Source organism: Nelumbo lutea, chromosome 3 (genome assembly GCF_056320005.1).
Source record: "Nelumbo lutea isolate HS-2025 chromosome 3, American lotus-T2T, whole genome shotgun sequence".
Taxonomy (NCBI): domain Eukaryota; kingdom Viridiplantae; phylum Streptophyta; class Magnoliopsida; order Proteales; family Nelumbonaceae; genus Nelumbo; species Nelumbo lutea.
The window spans coordinates 25,880,407-25,902,490 of NC_142686.1; the positions used below are offsets into that span (position 1 = coordinate 25,880,407).

The 22,084-nt window shown below is 41.8% G+C and overlaps 1 protein-coding gene across 1 annotated transcript; it reads right to left on the minus strand.

Moving 5' to 3' along the window:
- Positions 1 to 1,092: 1,092 nt before the first annotated feature.
- CDKD1;3 (cyclin-dependent kinase D1;3) lies at positions 1,093 to 21,918 on the minus strand. The gene is made up of 7 exons (XM_088976245.1): positions 21,582 to 21,918; positions 20,982 to 21,280; positions 20,769 to 20,877; positions 20,354 to 20,479; positions 3,231 to 3,466; positions 2,836 to 3,159; positions 1,093 to 1,663 (listed from the first exon to the last, which is right to left on the minus strand). The coding sequence occupies exons 1-7, from the start codon at positions 21,690 to 21,692 to the stop codon at positions 1,606 to 1,608; spliced, it is 1,263 nt and encodes a 420-aa protein (XP_088832371.1). The 5' UTR covers positions 21,693 to 21,918; the 3' UTR covers positions 1,093 to 1,605.
- Between the last annotated feature and the right edge of the window lie 166 nt (positions 21,919 to 22,084).

A 22,084-nucleotide genomic window follows, 5' to 3' on the forward strand; every position in this document is an offset into this window, starting at 1 on the left:
ACTACTATTTTCTTTCTTTTGTTGTTGAAGTTTATATGACATGCTATATCTCTAAGCCCGGATCTGCTGTAGTCTAACAGGTGTGGCCAATACTGTAGACCCAATTATTTTAATCCATTATCTATCTCTCCCATATTCATTTGAATTTCATCCCATGTGTGACTTTTTACACGTCAAGCGATAGAAAGGACACCACTTACCCACTCCCCAAAGATGGCCTATGCAGTCATTCAAATTGCCGGCAATTTTCGACCTCTGCCTAATCATCCTGTTTGCCATTCTATCTCTATCTTTGGCCATATCCCCAATAGCATTCAAGGTGTTTGCCATTCCTTCCCAGTTCCAGGCATTCAGTCCCACTCCCAATCGTGACAGATTACGAAGGTGGTGTTTGAAACGAGAGAGAGAGAGAGAGACAGAGAGAGAGAGAGAGAGGGATCTGTTATGAACACAAATGTGTGAACCTGGCTATGTAATATGAAATATTGGCATGTTCACGTGTGATTGGTTAAGTAACATGGTTCACAAGCCAGTGTGCGCAGCAGATCCTGCATTGTAAAAGAGGGAATGAAAGAGAGGGTAGGACTACACAGACCAAACCCAAGCTCTCTCTCTCTCTCTCTCTCTCTCTTCAATCACGACCTTTGTCTCTGGAAGTTTTTTCGTCTTGCCAAAAAAACAGAAGAAAGCTACAGTTTTCTGTTTTTTATGTTTTTTTCTGCTAAAAAGAGGGGAAATGCCAGAGCTTGAATATTTTAGCAAAGACTCAACCCGCCCAAATAGACGCCTCCCCAAATCTATGAAACGCTTCAGAAGCTCCCTTTGGCCTTCAAGACCAAAACCATCGAATTGGAAGCTTAGGTACAGGAGAATTCGGATCTAGATTCCGTACTTTGAAATTGATCGTCAACAGGTTATAGACCAGAACCATCGAATTCGATACCAACCAGACTGAACCAGGGATTTCACACATGAACCTTACAAATCAAAATGAAAGAATGGAATCTTGTTGTCCCTTATATTTAGAGACTATGAGAGTATGCGCAAAACCACCTGAGGACATCTATAAATATTCATCAGAGAAGTGGAAACTTGCAAAAATAACATAAATCTTAATTAAAGATTAACAGAATATAAATCTATCTTGACGGGCCTCACCACCTCTTCACCGACTGTGCAACAATTTATGCTTTGATTCAAATCACCAAAAAAAAAGAAAAAAGTCAAAAACCTTCCACTTTAAGTTTGTTTTGTTTCAACATTTTTGTCAACATAGAAACAAATGCCTTAAAGGTTGGCTCTGTATGGATTAGTGTACAAGTACTTGGGGAAAAAAGAATAAAAATGAATAACTCCACGTCTTTAAATTCCTTCCACTCTCGTTCACAGCATTCAACTGAATCATACCAAGATAAAGGCACATAAAAATGCATTGCGTTCCAACGACGGTCCTCTCCATTTATCAACCGCACTCTCCAAATGGAGGACAATCCAGAGTACCCAGCAGCTGCTATCTAATTGAAGCACTATAACAACCATTAATGTAACAGGTACTGCATTCTCAATCCAAACTGTCGTCTGAGTGTGGTGACAAACAGGTTATTCTCATTCAGGATGTAAGAATTCAAGGTCTAGTTTCCTCTTCAGATGTGATCTGTCAGCACTGCAAGAGAAATTTTAAGAAAAGAATTATATGTCAAAGCATTGGAATCCAGGTAAAGTATACTTGGCATGGGATTTTTGAGTTTGCCACGATTTTCATGTACTAGGAGAAACCTATACCTAATCAAATCCTCTTGGTCTATCTAGCAAATGCAGTTTTTCCCCATTTTTTTACCATAGTCGTAAGTTTAGCTCCTAACAGTTGCATAGGACTCAGACAAAAAGCTAGATATAGCGTTTAACTAGAACTGCAGGAGTGGCCATTTGGCCAAAATATCACCTACGTGATGGATGCTTCACATCGGCCACAGGATTTACCCACAAGGCAGAATTAGATAAGGTCATCTAGAGAGATTCCTGCTCGACCCAATTAGAAAGCATTTTTATCTTCCATACATTTATAATTACACATGTAGGGAAATTCTCTAGACCAGACACATCTGTTTGCTCCCTTGGTCCACATCAGCTCCATGCTCCACCTTGTATAGAAGTTTTGGCCTGATTAATAGTAACCATCTGAGCTTTCAATTTTATATTTAAAAGATGCCTACAAGGACCTGTATCAATACACAGCAAGGCTATTTAGCTTAAGTTTATTCCATGAATAAAGGATGGGCAGGGAGACACAGGGAACCTTTAGAACCCCAAAGTAAGTTGCCACGTCAAACATTCCTGGGCTGTTTAACCTTCTCCAAATGATCTGACTAGGAGACTTGTGGCATATGTTTATTTTGTGCTCTAGCAGCAAATAAGGTGGCTTTGATTTGTTCTCTGTATTGGTAGGGAATCAGAGAACAGGACCTAACAATGACGGATCCCACTTCAGGGAGTAGCTATAACAAGATCAGTGGACAACCACACGGTATGCACTGCTTTGGAATTTCCCACCCTCCAAATGAATATAGGCTACTGAAAACACTTACTTCACAATCATGTTTCAAGCTTATTCTTGGTACAGTTAATCTCCAATGTGGGACCAATAAAATCTCAAATGATCAGACCTAAACCTTCAAATGTTCAAGCTAAGTCATGAATCCTCAGACTATTTTAAGGTCCTATAGTTGAGATTCCTCAAGTCAGGCAACCCGACTTGCAACCCTATCCATAACCCACACCTTAGCTTCCCCCATGAACTTTAATATGCAGTCTATATCAAAATGGATATCACATTACCTGTTAAGAGTTGGCCTGGGAGGGGGTCTTGATCCAAACACAGACAAATCTATTGACATTGGTGGCTTTTCTCTCCAGGCTGTGTTCTCACCAGTGGCTTGTCTAACTTCAAATGCACGATCATCAACCTTATCAACATGGTATGAACTTCCTTCGGGACCCTCACGCTGTAGCATCACTCTCCTTGATTTTCTTGGTGGTGATAAAACAATAGGACCATCCTGTGGATTAAAATCTGAAGGCCTAGAATTCAGAGAATCCCCCTTTGGAGGAGGTCTTGGAAGCAAAGCTGGTTTTGTTGGTGCAGGTACAGATGAGAAATACCTAAATACAAATAAAGATATTAAGATTACTAATCAATAAAAATTGATTCAGGTTAGATGTATCTTGCATACCTGTGCTCCAATGCCTTCTGTACAGAGATTCTTGCTTTTGGATCATAGGTGAACATCTTCGATAATAGATCTAATGCATCGTCACTTGCCATTGGAAACAAAGAACGTAGGGAAGGTGAAGGAACATATTGATACTCCACATAATCTGGAAGGTAAATCATGTCAGGCCACTGAGAAGGCTTTGGAGTCCCAAAAGCGGCAAAGATCTTGCCCAATTGATCAATATCGCTTGAGCCCTGGTTCAAACACCAAAAGAATGCTTTTTCAGATAAATAGCAAAACAAATCTTGTTTATTAAGAAGCTCAGTCCTTTCCCTTTTATACTACATTTGACACATTTACCTTCACTTGTCCACAACAATGTTGTCAAAATCTTATGATTTACAATATGATTCATGATTTGATTCATGAATCCCAAGAGTTTCAATTTTATGTCAGAATCCTTGCTTTGAATCCTAGGATTTGATTCATAAATCTTACGATTTTTACGATTCACCATGATTCAAATAAATTCAATTAAGAATTAGTTCTCTACTTTGTTTGTCTTGTTTATGTTTAGTTTTGCCATGGAAGACTTTTTTTAAAGCCCTTACTAGAAAATGATTTATTTGCACTATTCAAGACTAGAAATTGAGTTTATTTTCTATCATATGTAAGTTAAAGGGCCATTGTATGTAGATTTGTTTGATTTTCAAGCCAAACTTGATTATATTATCTTAGGATTCTATTGTAGAAATTCTATTGCTTTAAGTACATATATGGTAGATACAGATTAAAAATAGGGTAAAGTCACTTTCCTATATATATTTAGCCTTTTAATATATCTATATTTAATTTTTTGCCAAGTTTGTAAAAAAATAGAAATAATCTTATGATTCACAATTTGATTCGATTCAATTTCTCTATGATTTACTATACAAGTACGATTTTCAAAACATTGGTCCACAAAGGACAAAAACAAAGAAAACAGCACTAATGTATGGACAAGCAACAATCTTAATTGTTGGCATACCAAATATTAATGCAAAACCAATATAAAGGCCAAGTGACGTGATTAGACCTAGCAAACTGATTGAGGTCGGGTCAAGGCATTTTTAGGCCATTTCAGGTTGGGCTGGCAAAGGATAGACCCTAACCATAATTATTCAGCTTAGGGTTGACTCATGAATCAGACAGGTCAATGGTTCAACCTCCCAGGTCAGCTGGTCTTTGACTAAGTCTATGGTTTTTCACCAAAAATACGGGTTTAACCGTTCGGTTCAAATGGTTTGAATCGTTCTACTGTTTAGGTCAAAACCAGTTTGAAAATGTTGGTTTGAGAATAGGTGACTCCGTGGTGATGACCCATTCCAACCCAAGTTCTTTTCGGGTCAGGCACTATGTATATAACTTGCATTCTCCATTACCAGTCAACAACAGAACTTTCTGAATGATGTATGTGAATTGTGAAATAACTCTATGTGAATCAAATGGATGATAAACCCAAGCACTGAAAGAGCTGCAAATGTTGTAGGTAAACCTCATTGTGATGCTAGAAAAATACTTCCACTAAAAGCTGGCCATATAGGACAGTGATGCACCACCTTGGTGGCTTCAGTACTTGTTCAATTTGTGACCCTTCAACAGAATTTATGTTCATCAAAACAAGAAAGAAGTGTTCATAACCAATCATAGAACCTGCTCTTGTTGTTATTCTCCAGCCCTAGACGAACTATCACTTCTTGACTATGGTCATTGTGTTTCCTACTATTTACAAAGTTAAGGCAATGACCAGTGTCAATAAGCGAAGTTTTAAAACTTCTAGTCACTTTAGGTCACTAAAGAGCGTGGACAATCCAAAGCCATTGATTCCCAGTTTACCCTAATAAATCACTATAAACAATCTTTCCTGAAAAACTCAAAATAACACTATATATAGACATCAAAAAGATCGAGTTTGATTGCAATGAACAAAGCATACTTGATTAAATGCAAAGATAGGTTATCTCTTCATTGATTTTGTGATTCAAATTTTCATTTAACAAAAAGAATAATAAAGAAAGAATATGAAAATAATATATATATATATATATAACAATATGAAATAATATATATACTCTAGAATGAAGATGGGAGAGTTTGTGGAGGTAGGCCATTGGAGAAAAGCTTTGAAGATTGAAACTAAGGAGCTTCTATTTGAGGAGCTGAGATTAAATGGTCAGCTGAGCTTGAAGATCAGGGAAGCAAAGAGAGGGATGGTGCTGTTAGAAGGTTTGGGGGTAATTGAAGGGTTCAAGGAGTTTGTAGAAGGTGCAAGTAACAAAGGCAAACAAAATAGTTGGAAAGAGTTTCTCTCAGAAACTGGAAGAAGGTTTGTTGTAGAGTGTAAGAGAAACCTTAAAGGTTATTTTATTTCTTTGACAGAATTTTTTGGCAAGGGTAGGAAGCAGATGGTCTGCCTCCCAGAAGGAAGGAAGAGTCAGGGCTGGAAAGCAGTTCATGGGGTCTTATGTGAACTGCTGCAACGCTTGGGTGCTAAAAGAGAAATAACAGTAAAAAGGAAGATAAGCAGTTCTACTAGTCTGGTGAGCAATAATAAGCAAGAGACTCTTTTAGTGACAGCTGGGGCAGGCAAATACAGAATGGGAGTAAACATACAGAGAGGAGATTGGGGAAGTAAATGATAGTTAAAGCTTCAGCTCATATACTAGACTGGAGGAAAGTTGCAGATCTGTTAGCAGCAAGTTTAAGGTTGAAGAGTACGTTTATTTTAACACCCTTTGAGAAGGACAAGACTGTGCTAGATCTGCTTGAGAATAGAGTAGAAGTTGAGGCATTAAATATCCAAGCTGATCTTGGAAATCTCACAGTATCAAGATGGTGTCCGGGATCAAACTCCAAAGATTTCTTTGTTGAAGATGGAGTGCTGGTGCGTCTCTTAGGCCTTCCCTTTAACTTGTGGAAGCAAGAATTTGCTGAAGCCATTGCTTTGATGTGTGGAGGATCATTAGGAGGTGCCTTTTGGGGAGACTTTTGTTCAGCTTCCATTTTATTGAATGGTGTAAAACCTGAGGAGATTCCTCGGAAGATAGAGGTGCTAGTTGAAGGGCTTTGTTACTCAGTGTGTCTGGCTTCATCCATTGAATCGGTGCTCTGGAAAGAGGCTCGTAGGGAGGGAGATGAGAAGGTTGAAGAAGAAGAACTGCATGGCAAGAAAGGATTGGATGATTCAAACAAGAAAAGAACTTTCACTAAAATGGAAAAATAAAGGCTGGAGAAACAAAAGAGTAGAGCATTCAGGGGGTGGGATTTATGCGTGTGGGGACAGTGAACAGTCTGAAGGGTGGCAGGTCTTTTGCACAGGTTGTAACCGGCACCAATCTGACTTTTTTGAACAAGGAAAAGGGGTTGGTCCAGGAAAGAACTGAACCTAAACCGGATAAAACCAAACCAAGCCAGGGGTTGGACGTGCGTGACCCTTTTAAAAGTCACGTGAGGTCGCGGTGGTTTAGGAATGGGCCAAAGCCAAAGCCCATGCGGAATGTTTTGGGTGCGAATAAAGGCCCAAATGGGTCAGCAGGCCCGACCCAGTATTTTAAAAAGGCGCATGAGCCTTTAATGAATCACGTGACTGGGGACACGACTAAGATAGACGATGTTAACTATCATCGTCCCCAATCGCGAGACGGGGGAACACACGCAGCGCTGGAAAGTGGAGAAGAAGCTCGATCTGCAGTGGGTTTCCCAAACAAGGCTAAAGGAGCTTAGCCCCCTGCGACGCCCCTCAGAGAGGCCGAAGCCAAGATACGCTAGGGGAAGAACTGAAGAGAAGGAAGAGAGGGATGAAGGTTGGGTGCAGTGCAGTGAAGGTGATGAAGAATCGGAGGACTTTTCTGTTGATGGTACTAGCGTGGCCAGTGTAAACGACGAAGGTAGTTGTGCTGGAGGTGACATGGATGGGTGGAATATTGCAAGTTTATTCCAGGGTGAAGATTGTAAGTGGTTCAACTCATTCCCAAGACCACAGAGTGTGCAAAGATTATCAGAAAGGGCAGACCGGGAGAACCGGAAGCAAACAAAGAAAACACCATCTAGGGATGAACCAGGGGTAGAGTAGAAAGATCACCAGAGTGACCAAAGGACAGAAGTACTTCCCAACCAACTCAGGGAGATAGATGTTTACCAACCTCTGGAACAAGAGAGGGAGGCAGGGAATAGTCATTTTCTAACTTGTCCATCAGTCCCAGGTAACCAAGTGATTTCGGTTTGTGCTACTAATGTGTCTCCTGTGTCTTTGGTTCCAAATTCCGTTCCTGTTCCATGTCCTGTAGCCCATGAATATGTAGCCGAGCCAGCAGACAGGCTCTCCAATGAGGGGGAGAGGGGAAAGAAGGAATGTGCGAAGGTGCCGAAAGGAAGGTATAGGAGTGAAAAAGTGTGGGAAATCATTGAAAGAGTGTTTAAGGAATTGGAAGGAAAGCTGATCTGGAGAAGGGAAGGGGAGGAAGGAAGAGGGGAGGGGTTAGTGGAGAGGAGGGAAAGGAATAAGGGTAGAGATGGAGAGGACTACGGGGAGAGAGCAGGGCAGGAGGGAGGTAATAGAAAAGGGAGGGTGGATGGAGAGGAAAGAATAGAGGTGGGACCAGAGGAGAGGAAGAAAGGGCAGATGGACAGAGATGGAAGAGATTCTATAGGAAGGGTAGGGGTGGTGGACTCGGTGAGAGAAGACATGATAGCAGAATTTGTAGGGAAGTTGGGTTGCAGGTTGGAAGATTTGAATGTGTTGAAAGAAAGCTTACAGAAGAGGAAGGAGAAGATCAAAATAAAGAAGAAGAGATTGAGTGAAGTAGAGAGATTGAAGAGAGATGTAGAAGGAGACAAGAGGCTCGGGGTAAAAGGAGATAGAAGGAAAGGGGATAGTAGTGGTAGGTGGCAAGGGGTTTAAAAAAGAAGCGGAATGAAGATTCTTAGTTGGAATGTGAGGGGAATTGGAAGTGCAAGGAAGAGAACAACAATAAAAGAGGTAATAAGACGGTGTGACCCAGACATTGTGCTGCTGCAAGAGTCTAAGAGAATGGAGTTTAATGATAAATGGGCAAGGAGTGTATGGAAATCCAGGGGAATTAGCTGAGTGATTGCTCCCTCGTGGGGTGCTTCCGGAGGGATTGTAACAATGTGGAAGAGGGATGTGGTGGAAGGTCTGGAGGAGTTGATCGGAAAGTACTCGGTTTCTATGAAGTTTAAGCAACAAGAGGATGACTATATGTGCGTGCTCACAAATGTTTATGGACCAAATGACTACAAAGAGAGAGAGGAGTTGTGGGAGGAATTGGCTGATGTTGGAAGGTTGTGGGATGGGCCTTGGTGCATGGGTGGGGATTTCAATGTGATTAAATTCTCGGAGGAGTCCAATAAGGTTAATCAGAGGGTGACAAAAAGCATGAGGAAGTTTAATAGTTTTGTGGATGCCTTTGAGCTTAAAGAGATTCCCCTAGCCCATAAGACACTTACACGATCAAATCTCCAATCTAGACCCATTTGCTCTAAGCTGGATAGATTCCTGTTCTCTTTGGATTGGGAAGAACATTGGGGAACCTTGGCTTCTAGAGCTCTCCCAAGGGTGACCTCAGATCACTGGCCCATAGTGTTATGTAAGGAGGAAAGAAGGTGTGGAGGTCCTACCCCCTTTAGATTTGAAAATATGTGGTTACTTCATCCAGGGTTTACTAACAAAGTGAGGAAGTGGTGGCATGACTGTAACCCACTGGTGGAATGAAAGGGGATGAGATTCCATAAGAAACTACAATTCTTGAAAGCAAGAATCAAGGAGTGGAATTTAATGGAGTTCGGGAGGATAGAAGAAAGAAAGGGAGAACTGATGGATAAGATTGAAAGCCTTGACTATAAAGAAGAAATGGGAGAATTTGGAGTGGAAGATAATGATCTCAGGAGAGATTTGAGAAGACAGCTAGAGGAATGCCTGCACAAGGAGGAAATTAGTTGGAGGCAAAAATCTCGGTGTAAGTGGTTGCAAAAGGGAGACAAAAACACCAGGTATTTCCATTCTTTAGCAGATGGCAGGAGAAGGAAGAACTTTATCTCCAAATTGGTAGTAGATGGAGTTGAGTTAGTACAACAAGAGGATATTGCCAAGGCCTATGTGGAGCACTTCAAATCTATTCTAAGAAGGCCTGTGAGTAGAAGGGTGTGGGTAGAAGGTTTGGACTGGCCAGATGTAGGGGTGGAGAACAGGAGAATGTTGGAAAGAAGCTTTAATCTAAAAGAGATCAAGGAGGTTGTGTTTTCTATGGATAGAACAAAAGCTCCAGGGTCAGATGGGTTCACAATGGCTTTTTATCAGGACTGTTGGGATATCTTGAAAGATGATCTCTTGCGGGTGTTTGAGGAGTTTTTCAGGAGAGGAATTGTCAATCTGGGTGTGAACTTTACATTTATAGCCTTAATTCCAAAAAAAAAAAAGATGCATCCCACCTGAAGGATTTTAGGTCGATTAGCTTGGTTAATAGCTTGTACAAGATCATTGCAAAAGTGTTGTCTTTGAGGCTGAAGAAGGTACTGCCAGATATCATTGCACACTATCAAGGAGCCTGTGTGAGTGGAAGACAAATTACTGATCAAATTGTAATTGCTAATGAGTGTGGAGAACTTTAAGAGGGATAAGAAGAAGGGAGTGGTCTATAAGTTGGACTTGGAAAAGGCTTATGACTTGGTGGACTGGAACTTCTTGAGGAAAGTTCTGACTAAATTTGGGTTTGGGGCTAGATGGTGTATGTGGATCATGGGCTGTGTCCGAAGTTGTCATTATTCAGTGCTAGTGAATGGGATAGTGGTAGATTTCTTTCCAGCCAGTAGGGGTATAAGACAAGGAGACCCCCTATCTCCTTTCTTGTTCATTCTAATTGTGGGGGTTTTGGGGAAACTGATTCACAGAGCAAACTCTAGGGGGCTCATTAGAGGCTGGAGAGTTGGGAGGGTGGAAACCCCCCTCACTCACTTATAGTTTGCTGATGACACGATTCTGTTTTGTGAAGGCGGTAAAGTGAGCTTTATCAGGAACTTGAAGTTGGTGATACAACTGTTTGAGCAAATGTCTAACTTGAAGGTTAACCTTGGGAAAAGCTGTGTAGTGGGGGTGAATTTGGAGGGAGAGATCAGAGACAGTGTTGGTGTTGGGGTGTGAAGTTTCGGGGTGGCCTTTGAATTACTTAGGGTTGCCATTAGGTGATAATACCATGAGAGAAAGCTTTTGGAACCCGGTCGTGGAAAGGTTTGAAAAAAGACTGGTATCTTGGAAAAAGAACTACCTCTCTCTCGGTGGGAGAATTACACTAATTAAGGCCATGCTTGCTAACTTACCCATCTTTTTCCTGTCGGTGTTTAAAATCCCAGTGACGGTTGCTAACAGATTAGAGAAGCTAATGAGAGATTTCCTATGGGAGCCGGGAGAAGAGAAGTGGGATCACAGAGTTAGCTGGAAGGGAGTAAGTCTTGTGGTGGCTTGGGGCTTGGGAGTATTAGGAGAAGAAATATGACTCTGTTGGGGAAGTGGTTGTGGAGGTTCCCTATGGAGAAGGAGAAGCTATGGGCTAGAATAGTGGCACGTATACATGGGTTGGAGCACAATGGATGGGACGTTGGAATCAGAGCTAGGACCACAAGCAATTCTCCTTGGAAAGCCATTCATGACCTGCTACCAGTTTTCTCCCCTAATATCAGGTATGACTTGAATTCCGGTAACTCCATAAAATTTTGGGAACAAACCTGGATGGGGAGCGCCCCTTTAAAGGATCAGTTTCCTTCTTTGTATGCTCTTTCTGATTTGAAAAATGAGTCGATCTCATCTTTCACCACCCCGTCCTCTTCCACTTCTAGGATTGAGAGGAACTTGGGTCTAAGAAGGGATTTGAGGGACTTAGACCTCGATAGTATTTCGAGCCTTATTGCACTTCTTGATAATGTTGTCTTAGACCCCACTAGAGCGGATTCTAAAATTTGGACACCTACCCCCAATGGCATCTTCTCTTGTGCTTTGTTCTTCAAAGTCTTAAGTCAGTCCACCAGTCCTACCTTCCCCCCTTTCCCTGTTGGTGAGGTTTGGTGCAAAGCAATACCTCCTAGGGTTGGTAGTTTTTGTTGGGAAGCCTATCTGGAAAGAATCAACACTGGTGATCTACTCCAAAAGAAGAGACCCAATACCTGCTTGTCACCTCAGTGGTGTGTTCTGTGTAAAGCAGATGGGGAGACTGGTTTTCACCTACTGGTGTCTTGCCACTTTGCGAGGTCAATTTGGGATTGGGCTTCCTCCTTATTTGGATGTAGCTGGAATCCCCCATCAGATTTGCAGGGCCTTTTCTCCCCTTCCTTTTTCAGGTGTCGAATAAAAAGGGGAAGGATAATGTGGAGAGGACTAAGGGCTGCAGTATGTTGGATACTGTGGGAAGAAAGAAACTCCAGGATATTCTCAGAAACCCAGAGAGGAGCAGCAGATCTGAGGGCTATCATACATATTAGGGTGGTACAGTGGCTGAAATCTTTGGAACTATTCACAGATTACACTATGGATGACATGTTGAGGACGTGGGGTGAAATTGCAAATTGCACACAGACCAAGTCAGAAATGAATGTGGCTTGAACTCCCCCACCTGGTGGATTCTTGAAATTAAACTTTGATGGGTGTAGTAGGGAAAATCCGGGACAATCGAGGATTGAGGGTGTTTTTAGGGACGAAAATGGGGTCATCTCTGCTATGTTCTCAGGCCCAATTGGAGTGGGTGACTCCCTTAGAGATGAGATCTTTGTAGTTATGGAAGGAGTCCGGAAAGCTAAGGAGCTGAACATCAAGAAACTCATAATTGAAGGGGATTCAGAGGTGGTGATAGGGTGGCTGACTATAGATCAAAATGGTTTATGGAAGTACAATAATGAGAGGAGGAAATTCAAGTGGTTGGTGTGGGAGATGGAAGTTAAGACATGTTGGGTTAAAAGATCGACTAATTCCCTAGCTGACGGTTTAGCTAAACAAGGGGCAGAAAGGGATTCACTGTTTTGGGCTAAGCTGTAACTTTAGTGTCCTCTTTTCTTTTTTCCTTTCATGAGGCTCTTTGTGGCTCTTGGAAGATAAGTGTATTTGTCTTCCTCTTATAAATTTTTTAGTGATGATTTAATGAAAGTGTTATTGATAAAAAAAAAAAACAATATGAAATAAGAGATGTGGAAAACTTAGCTGTTATTTTAACATTTAGTCCACACACTAAAATAAAATAAAAAAGACAAAGAGTCATGTCAACAAGAAAGTATCATAGACACCCTTCTCTTAGGACCTTTTTTGGTAAATTCATTTGATGAGGGAAGATTTGGCCCTCTAGTGACAACACGCCATGTCGCGATCCCAGAATCATCGCACAACACCCCGGCACAACATAGGCGATGACTTGCCTTAGCCAAAATGATGGAGACCAACATAGAACCACATCGGATGCGCCTCGCACGCCCAGAGGGTGCTTCGTCACCACCTCACCATGGCTGACCTAGACACCTCATCGGGATCAAGACGGCCACCTTAGGATCGAGCTTGAGACCTCGGCACAAAGGGAGACCTCCCGTCAAGGTCTCAACTAGCGACCTACCTCCACCGACCTGACAGAGACCCATCTGGCGACCTACCTCCGTCGACCTGACAGCATAAGATCTCGACAAGAATAGGTCAACAGAAGAGGCAACCTACCTCCACTGACCTATAAGAGACTCAGGTGGCAACCTACCTCCGCCGACCTAACAAAGACTTAGTTGGAGACCTACCTCCATCGACCTAATGGCGTAAGATCTCGACAGGACTAGGTCAGTAGAAGAGGCAACCTACCTCCGCCGACCTAACAAAGAATCAGGTGGCGACCTCATCACGACTAATCTAGGGACCTCGGCATTAGGGGCGACTTCCCCCGAGACCTTGCCAACCTAACTGGGTCCCAATTGGGACTTGCCTAATGCATCGGGCGACCTCCTCCTTAAGCGGGCTATCGTCTCCGACTTCCCTGAGATCACGACGCCACGTCAGAAGAGTCAATTATCACCCCGCCCACGTCGGGTGCAACTGAATAAGCACTACCCGCTTATGTGGAGTCCACCTCCAGGTGTGAAACCACCACTGAACCAAGATGTTAGACACACTTCATGAGCCTCACAATAGCTTGCCTATAATAAAGGTGTCCCCTTCCTCATAAAAGGTACGTGTAATTTAGCTCTCAAGCATACTAGTTCTCTCTTTATAGCTCTCCAAGAACTTATCGTTGACTTAAGCATCAAACTGCCCACCCCGAGTAAGGCAACCCGAACACTGATCTCTCTTCTTGTAGCTCGACCAGGCAACCTAGTCAATCCGGCATCCATGTTGTCCGCCAACAGGGAGAATCAGATCGCACACCATCAATTGGCGCCATCTATGGGATCACGCTACACAAAAGCTAAGTTATCACCCATTACCTGAGCCTCAAGTAAATGGCATCCTCAAGCAACAACAACAACGCTTGGATCGAAGGAACCCCCATAGGGGGGCAGAATCAGAATGGTCAATCCGAACAAGTTCAAACAATCTCGCCCGGACAGAATCTCCTAGCCCTGACTGTGAGGCCGCCCCCGCAGGTCGAGCCCTCCATGCTCCCTGCAAGAGTTGACGACCAACAGACTGTGAGGTCGCCCTCGTAGGTCGAGACCTCCATGGTACTCGTGGGAGTTGATGGCCAATAGACTGTGGAGCTGCCCCTGCAAGTCAAGCCCTCCATGGTTCCCGTGGGAGTTGGCAGCCAACAGACTGTGGAGCCGCCCTCGTAGGTCAGCCCTGCCAAGGTGACAAGGTGTCTGTAGGTCAAGGTGCTAAAGAGCGAACTGGCCTATTAAAATTTCGGCAACCTGACTAAGACTCGCTTTGGCGACCTGGATGAGCCGACTCGCGATACACGCACTTCAGCAAAAAATCTACAAATGGGAAGCCAAACCGTGTTTAGCATTAAGGCTCCTGCAAGTAGATCTATACGAAACATGACAGAAACAGATGACTAACCCACACTTAGCGCACCTCAACTCGCTCAAACATGTAACATCATCCTCGTCCTCGTCGACAGTACCCTCATCGGCATCATTCTCATTGCCCTCTCCGCTATCCTCCACTTCGGTTTCGAGCTCCACATCGACCTTGTCGGGCATCCACTCGAGGACCGGCTTGAGGGACATTGCATAGAAGTCTGTGAGATGAGCGACCTAAGGAAGCATGGCACAGTTTGAAGCCCTTCTTGAGGGCGGGCACGATGAACTCCACTCTTGAGGGACTCAGGCGAATGACGAAACTCCTCAAAGGCTACATCCCTAGCTTGGCGGATGTCCTCGAAGTGCCCACAACGCCTCTCCTCGTGTTGATGAGTTTCACTCCTGCACACAGTGGTCAAGATGGCGATGTTCTGCCTAATGCCGCATTTAACCCTTAGACCCTTCTAGCTGAGGCGACCAAATTGGGTTGATGCAAAAAACAAAAAAAAGTGAAAAAACCAGCTAAATTGTCACCTCGGACCAGAGACGTGCAACGAACTGCTCCCTTCGCCGAGTTGACCTCAACCCTGGAATGGGGGCAATTGATAAGGGCAGATTTGGCCCTCTAGTGATAGTATGCCCAATTTTTCAAAAGCGAAAGGCGCAAGGTGAGGCACGTGCCTTTCTAAGGCAAGGCGCACAATTTAAAAAAAAAGGCTAAAAATAAAAAAAAAATCAAAAAATTCAAAAAAATGCCAAAAAAATCAAAAAATTATAAAACATAATATTAATAAAAATATAAACTTAAGTTTTAAAATAAATATTTTAAAAAACCTATTATCTAAAATTAAAATACATAAACATAATATGTAAAGCATATTCAAATGAGAAATTAAAAAATGAAATCAAACATATAAAACACTTTCAAGCATATAAAACCCACAATCTCTTTTTTTTCTCAATTACATTACTTCAAGTAGCTAATGTGACATATTACATTCCTAATTCTACGTAGTGTTTTAAAAGCGCAAGGCGCAAAAAGGCGCAAAAAAGGCGCACAATTAAAAAAAGGCTAAAATTTCAAAAAAATCAAAAAATTATAAAACATAATATTAATAAAAATATAAACTTAAGTTTTAAAATAAATGTTTTAAAAAACCTATTATCTAAAATTTAAATACATAAATATAATATGTAAATCATATTCAAATGAGAATTTAAAAATGAAATCAAACATATAAAACATTTTCAAGCATATAAAACCCACAATCTCTTATTTTTTCTCAATTGCATCAAGTAGCTAATGTGACATATTACATTCCTAATTCTACGAGCCTCCTTTGTGCCACGCCCCTCGAGGCAAGCCCAAACAAGTCCATGTAAGGGTCTTAAATTCTTAGTTTTCACACAAAATAATAATAATTGTATAGTTTTAATTGCTTCTAAGAAGATATTTTATTAGGATGAATAAATGGACAACATTACCAAATAGGGGATTCTCGAAACTCCGGTGAGCGAGCGAAAGACACAAAAAAAAGGAAAAGGCGACAAATTTTCAAAAGGCACACGCCTGGGCTAAGGCCTTTTAAATCACTAATTCTACGAGCCGCCTTTGTGCCACGCGCCTTGAGGCAAGCCCAAGCAAGTCCATGTTAGGGTCTTAAATTCTCAATTTTCACACAAAAAATAATGATTTTATAGTTTTAATTGCTTTTAAGAAGATATCTTATTAGGATGAATGAATGGACAACATTACCAAATAGGGGGTTCTTGAAGCTTCAGTCCCCCGACCCAGCCACTAGACTCAAAAGGAAAAAGGCACCAAATTTTCAAAAGGCGCACGCCTAGGCTAAGGCGCAAGGCGGCCCAGGCGTGCGCCTTTTGAATGGGTTGCGCCTAGGACCTGGGTGAGGCGCCTACCCTAAAATGTGCCTCGCCTGTGCGCCTAGGCGCACCTTTTAAATCACTAAGTACGCTATGTCGCGATCCCAGAATCGTCGCATGACACCCCAGCACCACGTAGGTGATGACTTGCCTTAGCCAAAATGGCGAAGATCTACTCGGAACCACGTCGAATGCGCCTCGCATGCCCTGAGGGTGCTTCGCCATGGCCAACCTGTAAACACCTCGTCAAGATCAGGACGACAACCTAAGGACCAAGCTTGAGACCTCGGCACAAAGGGAGACCTCCCACCGAGGTCTCACCGACCAGACTGAGGTTCAGGTAGTAATCTGCCAACACCTCCGCCGACTTGGCAGACCCAATTGGCAACCTACCTCCGCTAACCTGACAAAGACCTGGTGACCTACCTCCGCCAACCTGATAGAGACCCAACTGGTAACCTACCTCCGCTGACCTGACGATGTAAGATCTCGACAAGAATAGGTCAACAGAAGAGGCAACCTACCTCTGCCAACCTAACAAAAACTCAGGTGGCGACCTACCTCCACCGACCTAGCAGAGACCCGACTGGCAACCTACCTCCGCCAACCTGACATTAGGGGTGATCATTTCAGCCCGGCCCGCACAAGCCCAGCCCAGAAAGTCCGGACATGGGCCTGGGTTTTGTGTTCAAGCCCAGCTAGAGGTGGATTCGAGTCGAGCCGAGCCGAATAGTACAGTCTCGAGCTCGGCTCGAGACTATTCTATAAGGCTCGAGCTTGAGCTCGGTTCGAGCCAAAACCTTGAACTCGAGCTCGGCTCGAGTCAAGAGTTCATAAGCTTGAGCTCGGCTCGAGTCAAGAGTTCATAGGCTCGAGCTCGGCTCGACTCATTTTATATTTTATAAAAATATTTTATTATATATTTTATAAATATTGTATTAAAAAATATTTCAAAAAAATATTTTATAAAAATAAAAATCATATATAATTTTTTTATTTTATATTTAAAAAATTAAGAATTATAATAACTAATAATTATAATATTTTTATTATATATATATATATATATATATTCGAGTCGGCTCACGAGCCTCACAAGCCGAGCTCTAGTAGGCTCGAGCTCAGCTCGTTTAATAATCGAGCCAATGAATTGGGCTCGAGCTCGGCTAAAACCGAGCCGAGTCGAGCTCAAGCAGCTAGTGAAAAGATCAGTTTGTTGCCACCCCTAGGCCCAGCCTGGGCCCGGGCCCACATCGGGCCCACAAATTTTAGGGCCCGAATTGGGCTTAATACTTCAAGCCCGGCCTACACATATTTAAACTCACAAATTTTGTGTATAATGCATACATATGTATACATGTTATTTTACATTATATTATATATTTTATATATAAATATTATAACATGACATGTATAATTTATATTCTATGTAATATTTTATATTATATAATGTATAAAATAAGTTTATATGCATTTTATGTCATTTAATATATAGATATGTAATGTTTTATATATGAGTGACATTGGCCTAGAATTAGGCCCGGCCCAGCCCAGGCCCGTATAGACCTAGGCTAGGATTTATGTTTCAGGCCCGGAACACCAAGTCGGGCTAGGACCCTACCTGATAGAGACCTAGCCGGCAACCTACCTCCACCGACCTGACGAAGACTTAGCTGGCAACCTACCTCTGCCAACCTGACGAAAACTCTGTTGGCAACCTACCTTCTCGACAGGACTAGGTCGGCAGAAGAGGCAATCTACCTCCATCGACCTAACGAAGACTCAGGTGACAACCTCATCGCAACCGAGCTAGGGACCTCGGCATTAGGGGTGACCTCCCCTGAGACCCTACCAACCTAACCAGGACCTAGTTGGCAACCTGCCTAACACGTTGAACGACCTCCTTAAGAGGGCTATCGTCTCCAACTTCCTCGGCATTACGACGCCACGTCAAAACGGAAGAGCCGGTTATCACCCTGCCCACTTCAGGTGCGACTAGATAAAGCACTACCCGGTTACACGGAGTCCACCTCCGAACCAGACAAGATGAAGATCTCGGACGCGCTTCATGAGCTTCACTATAGTTTGTCAGCCTTGCCTATATAAAGGCATCCCCTTCCTCAGAAAAGGTACGCGCAATTTAGCTCTCAAGCATACTAGCTCTCTTTATAGCTCTCCAAGAACTTATCGCTGACTTAAGCATCAGGGTGCCCACCCCAGGTAAAGCAACCCAAGCACTCTGATCTCTCTCTTCTTGCAGCTCGACTAGGCGACCTACTCAATCTAGCATCCGAGTTGTCCACCAATAGGGAGCGTCAGATCGCGCACCATCATCATTGTTAACAAAAACACTAAAACATAAAGTACAGAGAAAATTCTCTTCTATAGGATACACAGCTCCTTTTCTTGCCATATCCCTTATAGAATTAGTGTTTTAATACCTCATTACTAAAAAGAAAAGAAAGAGAATCTTTTTACAAAACTAAAGAGAGAAAAGTTTAACAACTTACAGATGTAATTGTTATAAATTAACAATTATAGTGCTAGACACTAAATTTTAATCAAAAGAAATTTTACCTTCCATTGAACATAGAAAGGGATAAACACTTAGTTTACCTCGAGGATCAAAATATCAATATGCACGATACCAAAAAAATTGGTTATTGGTGCATGTTGTTAGACCGATACTCTCCTTTTTTTATTTTATCAGTTAGATTATTCTCAAATAGGCTAAGAAGGATGCCTTCTATCATCCCAAACATCCAAAATCCACAAAACCTGTGTATTTCAGTGTATCTGACCCTTCGGATATGAATATGATATTCTGATCCTTGGTTTACCTTTATCTATATGGACCCCATACATGCCACACCAATGCTTCATATACACATTGGAATTTCAAAAATTATCATATAGGGGATATTTAGAACCGTGGCCGTTTTTCAAAAACGCAGTGCCACGTCGGATCCACATAGGCATTTCAATAAACGCCCATGTATCTCATTGTTTGGTTCAGTCGATTATTAAAAAATCGAGACCCCACCGATGCACGAAACGCCAAATTTAGCGTTTCATGCATCGGTGAACCATTTTCCCCAACGGTTGACTAATGTGTATCCTATGTGGTGCTTACCTATCAGCACATACATGAAAAACGGTGATGAAAATCACCTACCAAACAGCAGAGTGTTGCTCACTGCCTACATGCCAGACTAGCAGAAGCGTTTTTTTGTGAAAAACGGGTCTTGGAAGCATGGGCGTTTTTTCTTGAAAATCGGTCCCAAAAAGCGCCCACGCTTCCAAACACCATGATATTTGGTAAAGACAGTGACAGAAGAAACTAATGTCATGGGCAAAAGTTATTGGAAAAGAATTGGTTGCCACTCTCCCATGATACATATGAAACAAATTTTATCAGTAATTCCACTAAAAATAACAAAGAATGATCTAAAAATTTCTTAACCTCTTCACCTGATGAATACAATTAGGAATTACATAGAAAGGAGAATTTTAGACAAGGTACAGATCAAGTAATTGCTTGGTATGATGGTAAAAGCTCAAGGTGACAGGCATAAGAACATTGGTTCAACTCTAGAACACACACTTTGTGCAAAAATGCTGGATGTTAGGTCTGTATCCAGTTCACCCTTCCCAAAACACCCGAGCCAACCAACATTGCATTTGTGTATGACCTTTTCATGGAAATGTGATACAAGTCAAGGGATGTAAACCACAAAGGAGAGAACCAAGACCACCAATTGTTATTTGACCAAAGATTGGTTCAATTTGAGATAAAACATACAAATGAACAAAAGCACTAATGCATGCACTGGATCCCAATGTTTCAGCCTGAAAGGTAATGAGAGGAAAGTGTTGCAACTTAGCCCATGTGATGCACACAAGTTGAGACAATTCAAACATAAATAAGATGAAGTGTCCCTGATAAGCATACATTTCAATTCAACATTTTGTATAGTTTCAGCTTTTTTTTCTTTAAGTTTGAGAAAGAAAATAAAGACTTCTATGAAAGAAGCAACAAAAAACATGTTGGGCTGTGCATGTCTTATTGCCATGTGACTCATGCCATTTTCTCTCACATGAAAACTAAACCGCTGACAAGTTTCATGAAATTAACGAAAATGATAAATCAATGGATCATATTCATATTCATATAAGAATTATTTAATAAAGGGTAACGACTGTTGATAATTTAGTTTTACCTGTAGAAAAGGTCTGCGGAGGAGAAGCTCAGCAAATATACAAGCTGCAGCCCAGACATCCACTGCAGAACCATATTGCTTGGTGCCAAATAATAATTCAGGGGCTCTATACCATCGAGCAAAAACCTGTCCAAATAGATATATGTACCATAATAAGCAATACAATTCAAATTATTTGGACATAAACAATGAGTCAATGATATACAAAGAAAAAACAGCAAGGGTGACTAGTACCTACAGATCATTGAAAGATCATCACAAATTTGTCAACGTAAACAAATTAATTAGTCCAATATCATCAATTTACAAAATATAACAGCAAGGGTGACTAGTACTACTTCTCTTATTGAAAATGCCTATTGCGATCTGGACTGCAAGTAGTTGCTATACCACATGAATTTCTTATATACAGTACCTGGTGAGTAAACTTGCGATCTGGACTCCCAAATATGCGTGCTAAACCAAAGTCCGCTATCTTAAGCTGTCCATCAACTCCTATTAGTAAATTGTTTGGCTTCATATCCCTGCAAGAAGTTGCAGTACACCTAAAAAAAAGTACAGCAGCCAATAGCCAAATACTACCAAGTTTTTTGCTTCAAACAAAAAACACATCCATTGCAACAAAAACCTGTGTAGCACCCATTTCTTATGGCAATAAGCAAGCCCTTTCAGTGTCATTTTCATGAACGACTTAATGTCAGCAGGAGAAAGTACAATGTTCCTATCTCGAACAATGGCCTCGAGGTCGCTCTCCATGAATTCAAACACGAGATGTAAGTTTCCCTTGTGAGGAAAAGCATCAATTAATTCAATAATATTCGGATCCTTGATCTCTTTAAGCAGTTTAATTTCCCTAAGTGCAGTAAAGTTTACACCTTCCTTGTACTTTCCCAGCCGAATTTTCTTAATTGCAACTGTCTGTCCCGTCTGCACAAACCATACATAAATTATGAATCAGAAACAAAGAAACAACATTCCTCGCTATATTTCTTACCTAGTGAACGAGAGACGCTTCTTAGATTTCATTTTAGACAACCCTGTCTATCTCCATAAAGTCATCACAATTAAAGAAAACCCTAGAATTTCTTCTCCACGTTATAGAAGTCTGATACTCTTCTCTAAAACCCACGTCAAATAAAAGATTGGCGATCTTCTCTTGAATGTTTCAGAAACCCTAGATATAGGTACATTTTCTCAGTCATTAAGGAGGAAGAGAGAAATTGGGCACCTTGGTGTCGATGGCTTTGTAGACGACTCCATAAGTACCCTCACCAAGGACTTCACGCTTGAGGTATCGATCTGCAACTTTCTTCGATAGCAGCTGATCGACTTCCGACATTGTTGCAGAAAAATTTTGCTGAGATAAGTAGAGACGATGACTCTCGTATAAGCATCCTAGGAGGCTTCGTTCACTCAAGAAACCCAAGAAACTCGGTTTCCTGACTTTCCTCCATGGATGATGTCGTTAGAGCTTCATAAGAGACAAAAAAGGAAAGAGGAGGCGAAGGAAACACTACTGAAAATCTGCAGAAGAAAACACCAGAGTTGAAATGTAATTTTAACAAGTTAGGGTAATTCCATCATGATAATATTCCTTGTCAGCAGAATCTTTTGCTTCATATAGGACACGTATCAACAGATACGGGTCTTCACATTAAATGTCAAACCGGCCCAATCCGAATTGGCCGGTTTTTTAAAAGTACCGGTCGGTTTTGGTTTACACGCAAAAAT